Here is a 17,917-nt window from a genome sequence, read left to right as displayed (position 1 = left end):
GGCAAAAACTACAAAAAAAACTAAAAACTAATAAAAAAAATAAAAGGGAATATAAATGACGACCGGGACACAGGGACACAACTACAACGGGGACACCGGGGGAAACAGGGGGATATAAATGACGACCGGGACAAAAAAACTAAAAAGAAAAAAAAACTAAAAACTAATAAAAAAACTAAAAAATCTAAAAATCTAAATAAGCTAAAAAAGAAAAAAAAAGGAAAAAAATAAAGGAGAAAAACAAAACTAAAAAACGAATGTATATACAGACCGGGACACCGGGATACAAATGACGACCGGGACCCGGGACACAGGGAATATAAATGACAACCGGGACACAGGGACACAACTACAACGGGGACACCGGGGGAAACAGGGGGATGTAAATGACGACCGGGACACCGGGACAGGGAATGGTCGATTAGCAATCACCATCAACAAAGCTCAAGGGCAATCATTAGAATCATGAGGTATAGATCTGAATACTGATTGTTTTCCCATGGACCATTATATGTTGCATGTTCAAGAGTCGGTAAACCTGACAATCTATTTATATGCAAAGACAATGGGACAGCAAAGAATGTTGTATATTCGCAAGTTTTACGTAGTTAAAACCATATATATATATCTATCTATATTCACAGGTGGGACATAGGGACACAACTACAATGGCGCGTAACTATTATGGCGCGTAACGACTTACGCGCGCGGGGGGGCTTGGGGGGGGCGCGAAGCGCCCCCACCAACTAGGTGTTGGGGTGGCGCGAAGCGCCACCCCAACAGCTAGTATATATATATCGGTGAAAAAAAGAGCTTTTTTTCTAATCTGTTTCGCAAAACAACTTGAATTTCATTTTATTCATTTGCTGCAGAAGGTAAAACCGTTAGGGTATTGGACCTCTTGGTATTTGTGACGTCGTTCATATGAAAAACATTTTCCGAGATCAAGGCCCTAAGCGAATCTTCCTAAACTCGTGACCTATCTACATTTTTTTGCACCAGAAAATGGCGGTATCCCAATTTTTTTCTGAAAATTGGGATACTGCCAATATAGCGCTATTTTCAAGAAAAATTGAAACATCAATAAATATACATATATAGAATATTGTCCGATAAAAAAGATTAGAATATAGTAAATTACATGAAAATAGGGAGATAATTTGCAGGTAATTTCTTTGTTATTATATATATAAAAAAAAGAAAAAAAATACAGAACCTGTGTGTTATGTTTATGGGTGGCCCCGAAGGCGGTCCCTCCGGCATGATCATAATTTGCACCCCTTCTTGTCCAACACCAACGGCATTTATGCCAGCAACTCGAAATTCATATTCGACACCTCTTTCTGAAAAAGACAAAAATTTAATTCCTAAATATAGTGTAATTCCAAATAGTGTAAAAATTCTATGAGAATTTCTGCAAAAAAAAAAAAAAAAAATCAGATTAAAATAGAACCAATTAATAAGCAGAATACTATTCAAACTCATATCCATTATTGTCTAAGCTGCTACTCGATCTGTAAAATATTTATCAGATTTTCACCGTTCTACAGGTGCAAAGGGGGTTAACAAAGGCTCTACTGCACTATGCTATGAGCATTGACGCCTCTTCATTTCGAGCTGATAGTTTTTTGAATACAAATTTTCAAATTCTGGAGCTTTTCTTACTAGAGAAGAGCACACCATTTTTTGTTCTGAAAGATACTATCAATTGTAACCTCAGAAACACCGAAAAATGTGTCCCACCCTGTAATATAAAGCTGTTTGTTCTGGAAAAACATTATTATGGACTTTTTTCCTCAAATGTAAACAGTATAGCTAACCATTTTCCATGAATAAAATTTAATTTCCGTAAATTCAATATTTTCCCAATCTTTTTAAATATTTGTGAAGAATTATAAAAATATATATAAGGCTTATGCCAGATTTAGTGTAAAAAGTCCCCCTGATGACTAAATAAACACTTTTATACAGGGGATGAACCTCACCCCAAAACAAATCTGAAGCAAAACCCCCTCCCCACCCCAATTGTCTTTTAAAGTAGTTACCAAAGAAAATCACTGCAGTAATTCTTACCCTTCACCAGAAAAATAATAAATCCCTCCCCAGAATTTTGCACGTGTTCAAACCACGATTATAGATCCTTGATTCTATAGTAGATGTAACTCTAATATTCTCAGATCATGGTGCATTTAGAGACTGTCTTTTAAAGTACCAAAGACATTGAAATGATACCTGGTTGTCTGAATTGGTGAAGTAAAGAATTAAACAATCATACATTTCATAAAAAAAAGAGGAAAAAATCTAGAATCAAATTTTTAAAGAAAACTGTCAACATACCCAGCTAATTAATTTCTGGGAATAGAGAACGCAAAAAAGAAAAGAAAATGGGAAACGTGGGTGAAAAGTCAACAAATATTTAACTGAAAATGTATCAAACCAAACAGCTTAAGAAGAAATAACTTTCCACTGACGGTCTAGATATCTCTGGGAATTAACATGTTGTTAAAGTCTGAGTTTTTGCAGACAAAGTGTTGTCCAGACTTAACTAATTAGTTTTGCTTGTTTTCTCTCACGGCTGGACGTGGAAACACTGCCGAAAATGCAATGCAGCCCACAAATCTCCATAATTTTAAAAGAACCAAAGGAAAACCTCAGAAAATCTCAGGTATAAATGGGCTTCTTAGCCCTAAGATGGGCTGAAGGGACAAAAAATGCTTTTATTTTAATGTTGTTGGTGCTTTAAAATTGTGTAAAACTCGGCATTTCGTTTTTCAGTAAAAATTGTCTCTGTGTTTTGTTACAAAAAAGTGTATGAAAATATATACAAACTACGCAAAAGTAGGTGAAATCCTTCATTAACATTGTCTAAAAGACAAAATCTAGTTCGTTAGGCGGGGATGTTTGCTTTTATGTACCTTTTGTCAGGTTTGATTAAGATCAAACAATCTCTTAACCGTAGATGTTCAAATGACAAGAATTTAGCCTCTCTCCTCCCTACGGAAGTAAAATCAGGTCTAAATTAGGATAAGGCTCGTTGTGGAAATCAACTCTCATTTTACCAAAAAAATGATGCTAAGTTAGACAACCCTGTACTAGTAGAAAACCTGATTACAGGTTTAGGGTCAGAGTCCCCATATAGGTAGGATCGGGCCAGGATCCGAAGATGAAACTAGCAGGATACTAGTTCTTACTTCTTGGTGGGTGGGATTTATACCCAAAAATTTGTTTGGTACGCCGTAATGCCAAGGGTGGAAGGATCCTAATGCCCCCTACTAAGGTCGAGTATAACATAGATCCCCAATCCCCAAATGACAAAATTTGAACTAGGGTGTTATTCATAATCCACTTTGGCCGATATCCTACAGTATTTTAAGGTAGATGTTATGATAACAGGGTCAGGGGTCGGATACTTTATTTCAGATGAATTGAATTATGACAACAGCTCTTAATCTCAGCCAATTTGGTTGGGAATGGACGTCCCATTCTGGAGGAAAATTATGTCGAAAAAGATAATTTAGGACCATCTCTCCCTTCCTCCCAAGAGGTCAAACCAGTTCTTGGCCCCAAGAATAAAAATTAACATATTAAATATCACTTCTGACTCGATGTGGCTTACATACAAGAACCCTTTCTCGAAGATATCCTAAGGTAAAGAGTTTAGAATCTTTGCTCCCATCCACCTATAGAGGTTGAACTAGGACACTAGCTGTCAAGTTTGGATGTGGCCCGTCGTCAGTTTCTTGTTGATGTGCTGTTGACAAAAAATTCATTACCATTTTCCCTCCTCCTTCTCCCGGAATGATGTATATTTCAATTTAATTTTGTACAGTGCATCCAAATAATTCGGCATGTTCAGTACACTGTTCCACAAATTTGATTTATGGGATTAGGATTTGGTTACACCCAGGTTTTACCCAGCAGTAAACTCATCAGACAGCATGGTTGAAACTGTTATATTTAAATGCTGACAGCCTGAAAAAAGTTAAAAACCCTCCTTTTTTATAATTTCCCCAGATCAGTTTTCAAATATTTTGTATTTTGATGTTTATAAATTTAATTTTTAATGTCTCCTCTCTCCCATTTGCTCTTCCCGGTGAAGCTACTTCTTCAGCGGTTTCATGTTGTTTATAGCCTAGTCTACATTTAATTTCAGAATAATCTTAGGGTCCTAAATTTGCTCCAGATTTCCCTAGACTGACTGACATACGATTTGATAATTTGCTCTGAGAGGGAACAGGTGCAGCAAGGTTGAAAATCTGAAGATGCATTTGTCAGAGTTAAACAAGACAAATGGCTGAGAAACAGGAAGTTCTAACTTTTGATTTACGAAAGGCAGAATGAAAAACGTGCTGAAGGCTTAGACAGTTTTAGGCAAAGATAATCTAATGCCGTGCAATGAAAAAATAATGTTCAACCATATGAGCTAACAGATTCAAATATTCTGGTATGCATACTAGATTTTTATAAGAACGGTGCATACTGAGCGAGGCACTCAAAAAGTAAGTGGATGCAGCATTCTAAAGTTTGAATCTTGCGAAAGTCGACCGAAACAGTTTATAGATGACGGTACGCTTTTACGACGAGGTAAGCCCTGTCGTTGGTTCCATTTTTAAGTACTATCCCTTGCACACGGTGGTACAGACTTAAACTAGATACCTCTGCACTGCACCTACAGATCATCATGATTATTTGAGATCCAATTTAGCTAATTTAAACCCTGTCAGTACATTACACATAAATGACCCATTTGTTGTGAATTCGTTATGAACAGTACTATAAACATTTGAATACATGTTAAGAACAAATCAATCATATCATTTAACGTATTAAAAAAACGTCTTAAAAAGTACCCCCAGCCTTTCGGCCGGGGGTGCAATGCGTTGTTGGGGGCAAATCATCCGACACTTCCCTTGTTTTCCCTGGATTTCTTCAGATACCCATTTGAAGCTGAGTAATCCCGGCTGAGCTTACAGAGTCAAACAGGTGACCCTTTTCCCTTCCATACCAAATGATCAGTGGCGCAAGTACTCAAACACCTGCCCATTAGGAGTCATTAATTATATATACAACTTCAATAAGAACGACGAAGAGGATCAAATAATCTGTCCTAGCGAGAAGGGTTGGAATTCAATTTTTTTTTTTTTTAGGGTACTATTTTTCTTCTTCTTTTAGAGGGGGGGGGGGGGGGCTTAAGAACAGCCTCAAGGTAGAGCGAGAAGTTCATTCCTCCCACATCCTTCCCTTGTGCAGCCAGTACTTAATTACGTTTCTCTCTTTTAAACAATTTTATGCTATCCTCATTCTACTAAGCAGCAAAATTGCTTAACTACTTATCCCCTCAAACTAATTGGTCTGAATAAATACATTTTCGATTTTCCTATCAAACTTAAGTTCAAAAGGGAATTCAATATAAAAATATTTTGATTATTAAGCTAAGAAGACTTTTCAAAAGGAAAAAGAAACACGAAAGCACTTGAATCCCTCCCCCTTAGGAAGAGGTAAAATGCCACTTGAACCCATGCTCTTTGAGTGAAGAGAAATTTATTAAATAGCCATAGCTTTAGAGTCTAGCCAATCAAGTAAATAACGTGATTGATTTTCTTCTCTTTCCCTTGATAAGGCAGGTTTCTCAAAAGCCTTCAAAAAAGCAAGAAATCTAGAAAAGAAAATCTAGATATGATCAATTGATAAGTTCGGCGGACTTATTACAGTGATTTACCCCCCCCCCCCCCCCAAAGAGAGAGAGAGAGAGAGAGAGAGAGAGAGAGAGAGAGAGAGAGAGAGAGAGAGAGAGAGAGAGAGAGAGAGAGGAGAGAGAGAGAGAGAGAGAGAGAGAGAGAGAGAGAGAGAGAGAGAGAAAGAGAGAGAGAGAGAGTATTTTCAATCGAAAATACACGGTGACGAGACGGTTCTTTGGGGAACAGATTATTTTTCTTCAACTTAGTTCATAATTCGGTAAGACAAATGTAAAGAGGGCACAAGGTAAAATTTAGAGACATGAAAAGATGAATACATTGTAAAAGAAATGAATGGCTGAAATTCACAGATGCACAAAGTTGCTATTTTAAGGATGAGGGCGAAAACAATTTCTTTCTGAGAGGGAACAGACGCCACAGTTACATATTTGGCCAAAGTGTGTAAACTTCGAGTTCATTAGAAGTACCTGGGTTAGTAGATTCTTAACAAATTTGAATAATTTATGGGGTTTCTAAGTAAGGTAGTTGTCCCAATGGAGTGTATGGGTCTGACTTGAACAGGAGATTATTGTCATTCATACTTGGAAGTTTTTAACCGATAAAGTCTTACAGAAGAGCATGGGAACGGTATTTTCTAAAGACCATGGGAAGGGATTTATAAGCAGGCTTTCAATGTATGTCTTTAGTTGTTCTCTTGCCGTGCCATAGTCAAGTACATGTCTTGAACTCGTTCACCTGCATCTATTACAAACTATTGTCGTAAACTTGATATAATAAAGCACATAGTTTATAGTGAAAGAGAATCTTCTGCTTCCTCTACAAGAACCCACAACTCTGATTGATTCGACCACGCTTACCAAAGTAAACCCTATATCAGCAGAACAGAAAAAGAAGTTTACAAGTGTTTGATATTTCCCTTGGAGTTTTGAACTCACATTAAGTAAGGGAAAATCACGCCTCCCCATTTCAGCTTGGGGAAAGAATTCAGAGATAACTAAATGATTGTTATAAAAAAATTTTCTGTAACACAGTAACACAGAGGTTCCCAATATTTTTCCATGGCTCTAATCCTTTGAATCGCATCACATAATGTCCTACACCCACCCCTTAAATTAGTCCAGAAGATTTCTACGGAGATATATTTTATACAAGAATCGAATTACGTAACTGGATTTACATTATCCTAAAGACTCAATGAAATCCAAAGATCCAAAATATTTTCAAGCTCCCTTAAGTCCTTTCTTATCCTAAACTGACACTGTCTAACCAGTGGCAAATTTACAATTAAGCTAAATAAGCCATAGACCTAAGGCTAACAGAGAGTAATTCATTACAAAAATGTAAACAAAGACAAAAGATAACATGAAGCATTAAACTTTTTCCTTTTTCCCATGTTTCTGTCTTAATTTATACTTTAACACTTGTACCATTTTCATCAACAAAGTTATTCAACAGCCCCTGTTTAGTGTACTGATTCAGGACGCAGAAAATCTTATCCCTTCTAGCCTACTATTGTCGCTTAAACAAGATCCAAAGAACTGCAATAGTAAAAACCAATGGCGAGACTACAATGATACTAATAAAAACACCAACATGATAACTGTGATTACTGAGCTAGGTCAACTAGATGCTAGTTAGGTCACCCCTTATTCAGCAGACAGTAATAATTCTGGTTTCCCTGGGTATCCTCTTGCATAGAGAATTAGTCGACATGTACCTATAGTTTGAGCTTTAGTTGATTGGGAGAACTGTAGTACTAACTGAAAAATCAGGCCCTTTACATCATTCATTATTTGGTAGCATACCATACTTATTATTTTTGACTCTTTAAAAATGATAGTTTCGTCCAGCAATTCATAGAGGGAGTCTCAGCCCCACTTTAGATTTTGAAAATATATTTTTGGAAGTAATTTCATCGAAAAAAAAATACATTTTTTTTTGCATATTCAGTGATAAAAAACTAAAAAAATGATAATTTCGCCTTCCCCCTAGATATTGAAAAATACATTTACATTAAAAAAAAAACAATTATACTGTTCAGCAATTTGTAGAATTACCTTAGAGAATAACAAATAAACAAGAATCAAATCTTTTCTAAAGAGGCTAATAGGGGTACTCCCTCCTTATGTATCCTAGATATTTCACGAGCGTGGGCATAAAGCCCAAAGTAAATATGGTTATAGCTCAAGACTGATCACAGATCGAGCTTAACCTTCCAGAGCTTCGTGAGGAGGGGGGTAAACCAACATCTTTTCGTGATAATATGGGCACCATTTTTTTTTCTGAAGAAAATTCCAGCTCATCATTTTCGACGTATTCAGATCTGAATAAACTAAAATTAGAAGTTATGTGACATAATTCCTGATTTAGAGGGATTTGGAGGGTTCAGTCACCCCAGTCAATCTCTTTAGATAACTCTAAACTCATAGTTAGTCCAAGTTAGCCCTTAGTTAGACCAATGTCATTGGCAGTAGTCATGAATTAATATTAGACATGGAACTGAAAAGAATTCCTTACCTAATCCTTCTAATCGTTTATGCTGGGTATTCCTGCCTTCCAGTGTTATGTCTTCCAAATCCTCATCTTTTGGACCATATCTTAGCCTATAGCCAATCAACTCACCGTAGGTAAGCGCTGGCCTCGACCATTCAACATCTATACTAACGGTTGGCTCTTCCTTTACAAACCTAGTGAAAAAAAAAAATCATCTTACTTTATATAGGGTCCGTTCCAATTGGAAATTTTAACTTAATACATATTTGATTCAAATTTAATACAAATTAGCTGTGATCCTGTAACGATTTATTGAGTAATGCCTTAATACGTATTAAAATGATGATTACAATATGAGTAATTTTAATGGGTAAAATATGAAAAATACGGGTGTTATTATCTGAATACTCATAAATTTGTTCATTTGTCTCCTTCTCCCACCTCCCCCCTAATTGATGATGATTCCTCACAAGTTAACACACAAAAGATGCTAGTTAACCATATTTACAAATATTTAATACAAAATTTATTAGGAAATTAATTACCGATGGTTTCAGCAGCTAATTAGCTTTCACCTGCAACAAAAATTATGATTTTTATTAAATATTATAAATATTTTAGTCAAAGCTGGAACACATTCATAATTGGTAAGTGTCCACAACGCCTAGCCAATAAACAATCTGAAAATAATTTATAAAGCAGGTATCCGAGGCTACTATTTCCCCTATACAAAGACATAGTCAATAGCCAGTAGGTTTTCCGATCCTGAAAATAGAGAATGTGTCAAATTTCTTTTCTATTTTTTACCTGTCACCTGACAGGCTTTATGATTTCAGAAATAGCTACAATCTAGTAGAGTGAACGAAAGTAAGTATAATGCCCCCTCAATATGATTTCTTGGCTATTAAAACTTGAAATTTAACAAGTGTATATTTTTGTACACAACATATAAAATACCTCGAGCATAACGTCTGCCATCAAACTGTACTGTGTAATCCTTGCGGCATTTGGTGTATTATATAGAATAATATCATATTCTTCTATATAGACTATTCTTCAAACGCTAAAATTTGACTCTTTCAATTCTACTTTGTAAAACAGTAAATAACTTTAGCGTAAAGAGCGGGACGTTGAGGAAGGAAAAGCCCCTTTCACACACGGAGTAATTTCTGTTCGTTTTAAGTTTTAATGTCGCTCCTTACTTTCAGTTAAAAAAAACTTGTTTTTTTTTAATTTCTGAACCTTTTTGAATTAATGCATGTTTGATGTTGGCTCTCCACAAATGAATAATTAAAACGAAATTTGCGTATTAATCAGACAATTTTGAGAAAAAGGGTGGGAGAGGAGGCCTAGTTGCCCTCCAATTTTTCGGTTACTTAAAAAGGCAACTAGAATTTTTGATTTTTAACGAACGTTTTTATTAGTAAAAAAAAATACGTAACTTAGAAATTAACTTACGTAACGAACTATATTCGTTTATCTATATTCGTATATTTTTATTATGTATATGAGGGGGTTTGCCCCCTCGTTAGTACCTCGCTCTTTAAACTAAAGCTTTAATTTTGTCCCAATTCTTTAAAATTGACCCCGTGAATCACAAAGGCTGTAGAATAAATAGTTGAAATTACTAAAAATACTTTAGCGTAAAGAGCGAGGTATTTAGGAAGAGATGAACACCCATATGCGTAATAACCTCTGTTCGTTTTAAGTTTTAGCGCTGGTCCTTACTTTCAGTGGAAAAACTTTTTCATATTTATTTTTTCATTGTTTTTTTTTCACTAATGATAGAAAATCCTGCACCCCTTTCATGGAATTTCTCTTCTCCCATGACATATTCCTCCAAGGGAAGATCTCCCCACGTAGCCCCTACCCCCCCCCCCCCCACAAAAAAATCCCCTGAAAGCTGCGTAAAGCTTTCATTGGAATTACAAAACTTACGTCGAAATCCAAAAACAAATAAAAAAAGGAAGAACAGAAACAAAACAATTTTATTATTTCTCATTAAATAAAAAAAAACAAGTTTTTTTTTAAATGAAAGTAAGGAGCAACATTAAAACTTGAAACGAACAGAAATTTCTCCGTATATGAAAGGGGCTTTTCCTCCTCAACGTCCGGTTCTTTACGCTAAAGTTATTTACTGTTTAATAAAGTAGAATTCTCTTAACTACATTTTTAAAACAGTAAGAAACTTTAGCGTAAAGAGCGGGGCGTTGAGGAGGAAAAGCCCCTTTCATATACGGAGAAATTTCTGTTCGTTTAAATTTAATGTTGCTCCTTACTTTCATTTAAAAAAACTTTTTTTTTTTAATTTAATATCTGGATGTTTTTGAATTAATGCATGTTTTGATCTTGGCTCTCTGCAAATAAATAATTATAACGAAATTTGCATATCAATTAATTGCAATTGATCGGAAGATTTTGAGACAAAGGAGCGAGGGAGGAGACCTAGTTGCCCTTCAAGTTTTTGATTACTTAAAAAAGCAACTAGAACTTTAAATTTTTTACAAACGTTTTCATTGGTAAAAAATATACGTAACTTACGAATTAACTTACGTAACGAACTTCTATATTCGTTTGTTTTTATTGCGTATATGAGGGGGTTCAACCCTCGTCAATACCTCGCCCTTTACACTAAAACTTAGATTTTGTCCCAATTCCTTAAGAATGACCTCTGAATCACAAAGGCCGTAGAATAAATAGTTGAAATTAATAAAAGTACTTTAGCGTAAAGAGTGAGGTATAACGAGGAGGTAAACCCCTCATATACGTATTAATATTTGTTCGTTTTAAGTTTTAATGCTGCTCCTTACTTTCAGTAGAAAAAAAATTTTCATATTTATTTTTTCATTGTTTTTTCAAATAATGCTAGAAAATCCTAAGCCCCCTTCATTGAAATTTTCTTCCCCCATGAAGTTTCTCCATAGAAATATCCTCCGACATAACCCCAACCCCTCAACTCTCCCTCTTAAACCAAAAAAATCCCCCTGAAAACGTTTGTACACTTCCTAGTAACCATTACTATATGTAAACACAGGTTAAAGTTTGTAACTTGCAGCCCCTCCCAAGGGGACTGCGGGGGAGTAAGTCGTCCCTAAAGACATAGTTATTAGGTTTTTTGACTATGGTGAATAAAATGGCTCAGAATTTTGATCTGCTGACTTTTGGGAAAAAATGAGCGTGGGAGGGGGCCTAGGTGCCCTCCAATTCTTTTGGTCACTTAAAAAGGGCACTAGAACTTTTAATTTCCGTTAGAATGAGCCCTCTCGCAACATTCTAGGACTACTCAGTCGATACGATCACCCCTGGGAAAAAAAACAAACAAAAAAACAAATAAACACGCATCCGTGATCTGTCTTCTGGCAAAAAAAAGCGAAATTCCACATTTTGTAGATAGGAGCTTGAAACTTCTACAAGAAGGTTCTCTGATGCGCTGAATCTGATGTTGTGATTTTCGTTAAGATTGTATGACCTTGAGGGGGTGTTTTCCCCTATTTTCCAAAATGAGACAAATTTTCTCAGGCTAGTAACTTTTGATGGGTATTACTGATCTTGATGAAGCTTATATATTTAAAATCAGCATTAAAATGCGATTCTTTTGGTGTAACTATTGGTATCAGAATTCCATTGTTTAGAGTTTCAGTTACTATTGAGCCGGGTCGCTCCTTACTACAGTTCGTTACCACGAACTGTTTGACTCCTTTGAAAGCATTTTATTCTGTTGCTTCTTATTCATTACTCGTAATCCCCAGCTCCTGAAAAAGACTACAGTTTTCCTTGTTCATTATATCCACTTTCAGACCTATATATAAATAGAAGTATTTCTATACCATTTCTGTTTTGTTTTTAATGTTCCCACTCAATATACTGAAATATCATGAAAATACAGAAAAGGCTTTCCTATTAATGCCATTCATCTTTCCTAAAAAAAAAAAATCAATTTATTTTCTATCTTCAACAGAATCAGCAGGATAAAAAGAAGAAACATAGCTAAGCTGTTTCCTTAAATATCCGTCAGCTGAATTGGTGTTTACTAGAGATCAGCCAATAAAAAAGGAGATGGTGAGGAGGAACACCCCTTCGCCACTCCTCTACATTCTAAGAGGTATTTTTTTTTAATAGAGCTTTTTTTCAATCATTTATTGCCTTATCATATTCTCTCTGAATATTTAAAAGCCTGCACTAGTCTTGCCATTCTTCATACCCCCATATATTACGCCACATATTAATAATACCACCACAATGCCACAATATATTAATAAGTACTAATATATGCTAAAATAACCCTTTAATAGATATTAAAATCTCAGTTGACAAAATCTCAGTTCCAAACCTATTATAGGGAATTGGCTTCAAACGCTGGCATCCTTCACAATCTCAATGTTTTTGTACTGTATACATCGCAATTCGTAACATATTTTAAAAAATTGGAATTTTTGGCATTTTTCATTGTTTTCCCTCCCTTCTCTGAGATTTTGCTCATTTCCTCAAAATGAATTTCTGCATGCGCGCTTGTCTAAAATATTTTTTATTTGTTTAATGGATATTTTGAAGCTTGCTCAACTTATACTTTGGTCTTACTCAACTTAAAGTACAATTAATGATTATAAAAAATAAAAAATAACCTTTGGTCACGTCACCAGAAGCAAAGCGAATATTATCTGAAGGGATTGGCTTCACCCCCCTTATAATTCTCAAAATTTTTATTTTTTCTCGTTTTTATTTTATTTTTTAAATAATTTGCCTTTTTCCTCCTCCGAATGAGAGATGAACGAACAATTTTTTTCATTAAGAAAAAAGATAATGCGATTAGCATCTTTATGCTTGGACATCCAAGGGTTAACCATAATCGTCTATTTTTCCCAAAAGACAAGCCTTTAAGAGTTAGAAAGCCCCCCCCCCCCTCATTCCCAGTAAAAAAATTCAAGGACCAGCACAAAATGATCTTCAGCACAACAGAAAGCCATTTTGGCCGATATCTCAGCTGAAATAAATGAATTTTCTTCTTCTCCTCACTACCTTAGAAAAATTTTCCTTTTCTTGAATTTCGCTTTCACGTAAAGTGCATTTTATGAAAAATTACTTTTGAGAAGCCTGATATTAAGTAGAAAGTACTTTAAACACCTCCCCCCCACTCAACTGGGTTAAGGTAGCCAATCATAATTAACCCTTTTTGAAGCCGACTTACTTGAGAGTCACTTGTGGTCGGTTTGGAACACCTCCAGGCATTTTGACCTCCTTAGGTAAGCTTCGTTGACCATCACCTTTTCTTGTGACGGCTGAAACTTGAATCTGATACATCGTATCAGGTTGCAGGTCACTCACAACATATTCTTCAACGTTCACTACGTCGTATCTTTTCGCAAAAACGTTTGGAAAATTCTGACCCTAAAAAAAAACAAAAAACAAAAAAAACTAAGCGATACCAAAGCGGATGTTACTGTAAAAAAAGGTATAAGAAATGTAAATATATAAAAATAAAAAGCAAGAGTTGGTTGAAGTCTTTTATTTATATGACGTGCAGTGTATTTCAACTATTTGAAGTGGGTAATTTTATAGATATTTAAAGCTTATCACTAGTTCAACAAATGTCCCAATGCAAGAAAAGAAGTAAATTCGTAATAAAATGAAATTTCAGGCCTCCGAAAATAACAAAAAAAAAAGAGAGCACTAGAGAAAGCGAGAACACTAGCAAGATAAAGAGAGAGAAAAAAGTAGTAAGTTCCGCTTAAAAGAAGTGCAAGATCCAGACTATAAAAGAGCTGTTATTTGACCTTGTACAATCAAATATAGCCAAGGCAACATGCTAAAATGTATCGTGACTGGTAAAATTTGAGTAAAAACTTGAATTCAAGAGAGATGAAAATTAATTTCCTCACTAAGTTCACTCAGAAAATATACTAAATAAATATTGCAGATGTGACACTACAGTTCTTATTCACAGTTGTAACAAAAGCTTATTTATAGGGAAGAGGAGGGGGCTGATTAGCATAACAGCAATTGAGCATACAAAAGAATGCTTTAGGTTATGTATAGGGTATACAGTTGCTTTCCAGACAGACTTTGTTTGAAATTGTAAAGAACTTTGTAGAGCGAGGTTAAATAGAGTATCCTCAAAATATCTGAAAATCAAAAAAATATAAAAACATTGATGGCAGTCCAACATAATTTTTTTCAAGTTAAAAATGAAATTGAATCTTTTTTTTATTAATTTAGAAATGTTCCACAAGTCTCACTATTATACATCGGACCTTATTTTTTCAAGAATAAAACATTGTTTATATTGTAGATCTCCAAAAGTCTGCAGCAGTCCAGCACACCTATTTATGTGCTCATTCCTGAGGATTACAATGCAAATTCAGCAATGTTTCCTTTTTTTGCTCCAAAAAACTAAATCTAATATGCTTTTTCTTCCCATTTTTTTCTTTACACTTGACCAAGAGAAGAATTCCATAATCAGTGAATATAAGCGCCCTGGCACATCTCACAGCTTAAAATAAAAATATTTGGCTTTTTGAGAACGGGGAAAGTGTTATCAGCAAGATCCCTGGTGATTACTCCTGAAAAGATCTTCCCATCGATATATAAAACAAAGGATACACAAAAATGATCCCGCATAGGGAAGAAAAATATACTATCGCCCATTATCGCCATTTTTCTCCAAAGGTCCGATCATGGCCAGACCCCCGGATCTCTAAGTTACTTTTTTTTTCAGAGGGTCAGAGATGCTTGGAATACAGGAATGAAAGGAAGCTATTTGATGCCCATAGAAATAAAATACTGAAACATGAGAGAAAATAATTACAGAAAACCAATTAAAAAAAAAACAAAAAAAACTTTTGATACACTACTAAACATGAGACACATACCACGTAGTGAGAGACAGCCAGGGAGAGGAAGGGGAGTTGAACTCAATTTAATTGGGACAAATAAAGGCTATTTTAAGACATAGTTCACAAAAAAAGAAAAAAGAATGGATTGCCCATTTTATCTTCGATTTCGAACAGTCAAAACAACCAATTTTTTCAATTTTGTAATTACTGTCTTTTCAAGTAGTTGGAGAAATAAGAGGGGAAAATAAGTTGTATGTTATTATTATTTTTAAATAAATTTAGGGCAGATGTGATCAAAACAGGGTCAATCTTCAAGAGACATCCTGTTTACCCTTTGATCGTTAGTTGTTTTCAGGACCGCTACGAAATTAACAGAATCGCCACTCCCGTTGGAACTTCAGTAAAGAAGTAAACTTTTCGAAGGGATATTAAAATATTTTCCTCTAAAGCTTGGTCCAACGTTCACCCCTCTCAGAAATTTTTTACAATAATGCAATAAAAATGTACCTATACCTCTCAACCAGAAAGTCCAAAGATAGCCAACAAAATTCGTATATCGTACACATTTTTTACATGCGACTGACTTAACAGTTGTGTTTTTCGTTATTATACAAGGTTGATTTTAAGCAGACTAAAGACGACTGAAGGATTAAAGACATATAAAATCTTTGTTTTTAGTTATTTTTTTTCTTTTTTTGCAGGTTATTTAGAGTTTTATGAAGAAATAATGATGGCTAAATGAAACAAATTTTTTGGTTTTTCTGGCAGGTCTATCATCTCAATAAAAAAAAAGAATACATGAAATAATCATTTTAAGAAATGAAAACCAAACATTTAATCTTATTAAACAAAGAATAATTGTATATATACATTTGATTTATTTATCTATACATTTTTCTCGAAAACAACATAATTGGCAGACAACTATTTTTCTTGGTGAAATAATGATCTAGATAGGTCCCGACTTTTGTGACAATACGTTTAGGGTCTTAATTTTTAAAAAAAGACTTTTTTTTTAAAGAGTTACGTTGCAAATACCCAGACGTCCAATACCCTAAATGTTTTATTTGCTACAGCGAATAAAACATAACTGGATCGATTGATTTACTATATTGGATTTACTACCATATAAATGATATGTAATTGGGTTTACTAAAAAAAAAGTAAAAACAAAAGAGATACGGCTATTTATAACCATTCCGTGTCGTTTGTGCCAATTGCGCGAAGTTTAGTTTCGCGCGTGGAAGACTTAGTTTATTAAAGACATTTCTGTAAATAAATAATGTAATAGTCAATAATGAATTACGATAAATAAAAATAAATGTTAATAATATTATTAAAAATATATCAATAAATAAATAAAACAAAACATAAATATAAAATACTGAATTATTTAACATAATTAATAATGATACATAACGTAGAAAATATAACATAATAAATAATGAATATCTTACCGAAGTATCCAACTCCTGTATATGAATTTGATAACCACGAATAATACCATGTTGTTCTTTATCCAAAGGTGGCTGCCAGGAAATCCTAATTGCTGTTGAGTTTATAGTTTGTACCTTCACATTTTGAGGATCTCCGGGAACTAAATTAAAGAAAACGAAAAAAAAAGGATCCTTAATTTTCTTATTGACAAAGAGAAACGATCAGCTATTCCATTTTGGAAATAAAGAAGGCTATCCACGTCCAGAAAAAGTAATAATACGAAATTCAAGGAGATAAACACACGTTTTGTAATAAGCTTATTTATAGCAATGAGAACAAGTGTTTTCTACCGCAAAACAAATTTCGCAATGTGAAAAACGACAAAAGAAGCGAACATGCGATTAAAATTCCAGCCTCCTTTCAACTGTGATTAAACTACGGTATGCGTGAAGTACAACAGTCACACCTATTGTTGAAAAAACTGTTGTTCTTCGCTTTTATATATATATATATATATATATATATATATATATATATATATATATATATATATATATATATATATATATATATATATATATATATATATCACACCTATTGTTGAAAAAACTGTTGTTCTTCGCTTTTATATATATATATATATATATATATATATATATATATATATATATATATATATATATATATATATATATATATATATGTATATAAAACACACACACACACACTTTCGAGTTAAACATTTTCCAACTAGAAAATTAGGAATATGATACACAATTGGCAGTGTAATCGTGCGTAATTTTGAGTTTATCGACAGGTGTAGCTGTAATGTGGCCTAAGTATTGTAAAGAAAATGCATATTAGATTTGGCTATTATACACAAGTTTCTTCAGTTATTTAATCTTACACTCTGCAACCATCACAATGTATTGTCTAGCCGAATACGTACTTAAAACATGAAGATCTTGAACAAATTATACTCAAACACTGAGAGAGGGGCATATTAAGAGACAACAGCTTCCTTCTTACCTTTGGCAATTTTTTATTTTAGTTCTCATACCTGTTTAATTTCTGTTCATTTTGTTTGACGTTTCAGTTTAAGTGATCTTTTTGTTTCGTTTAAACTTAACTTAATTACCTATTTCTAGCCGTTCAAACACCTTTTCTTTCTTTTTTTGAAACGTTTTCTCCAAGAATAAATCGGTCCACATAAATTTAAGACAGGACAGAAAACGGTCAGCTAGACTTAGTTTCAACATGAAAAAAAAAAGAATTTGTTGAAAATCAAATCAAAATCTTTTCGGGTAAATCAACTTTTTTTCAAGGCCGAAAACCCGTTTTTCTAGTATGTCCCGATTCACTGTTAAAAAATAGGAAAGTAATTGAACAAATTCATTCATTGACAAGCAAAATGAAACTTACTGTACATACTACCATTAGCTTAAAGTTCAATTCTTAGTT

The 17,917-nt window shown here is 34.1% G+C and overlaps 1 protein-coding gene across 1 annotated transcript in view; it reads right to left on the bottom strand.

Moving 5' to 3' along the window:
- LOC136034306 (tyrosine-protein phosphatase Lar-like) overlaps positions 1-17,917 on the bottom strand; it is a gene marked incomplete in the record, with an annotated part of 449,438 nt that overhangs the window by 88,649 nt on the left and 342,872 nt on the right. The window contains 4 exon segments of the mRNA XM_065715442.1: positions 1,217-1,343; positions 8,214-8,383; positions 13,375-13,574; positions 16,477-16,656. Coding sequence (XP_065571514.1) covers positions 1,217-1,343; positions 8,214-8,383; positions 13,375-13,574; positions 16,477-16,656 — 677 coding nt within the window.

This window comes from Artemia franciscana, chromosome 13, assembly GCF_032884065.1.
Source record: "Artemia franciscana chromosome 13, ASM3288406v1, whole genome shotgun sequence".
Lineage (NCBI taxonomy): Eukaryota > Metazoa > Arthropoda > Branchiopoda > Anostraca > Artemiidae > Artemia > Artemia franciscana.
Note: the sequence above shows the minus strand (reverse complement) of the source record. Positions and strands in the feature narration are given on the sequence as shown.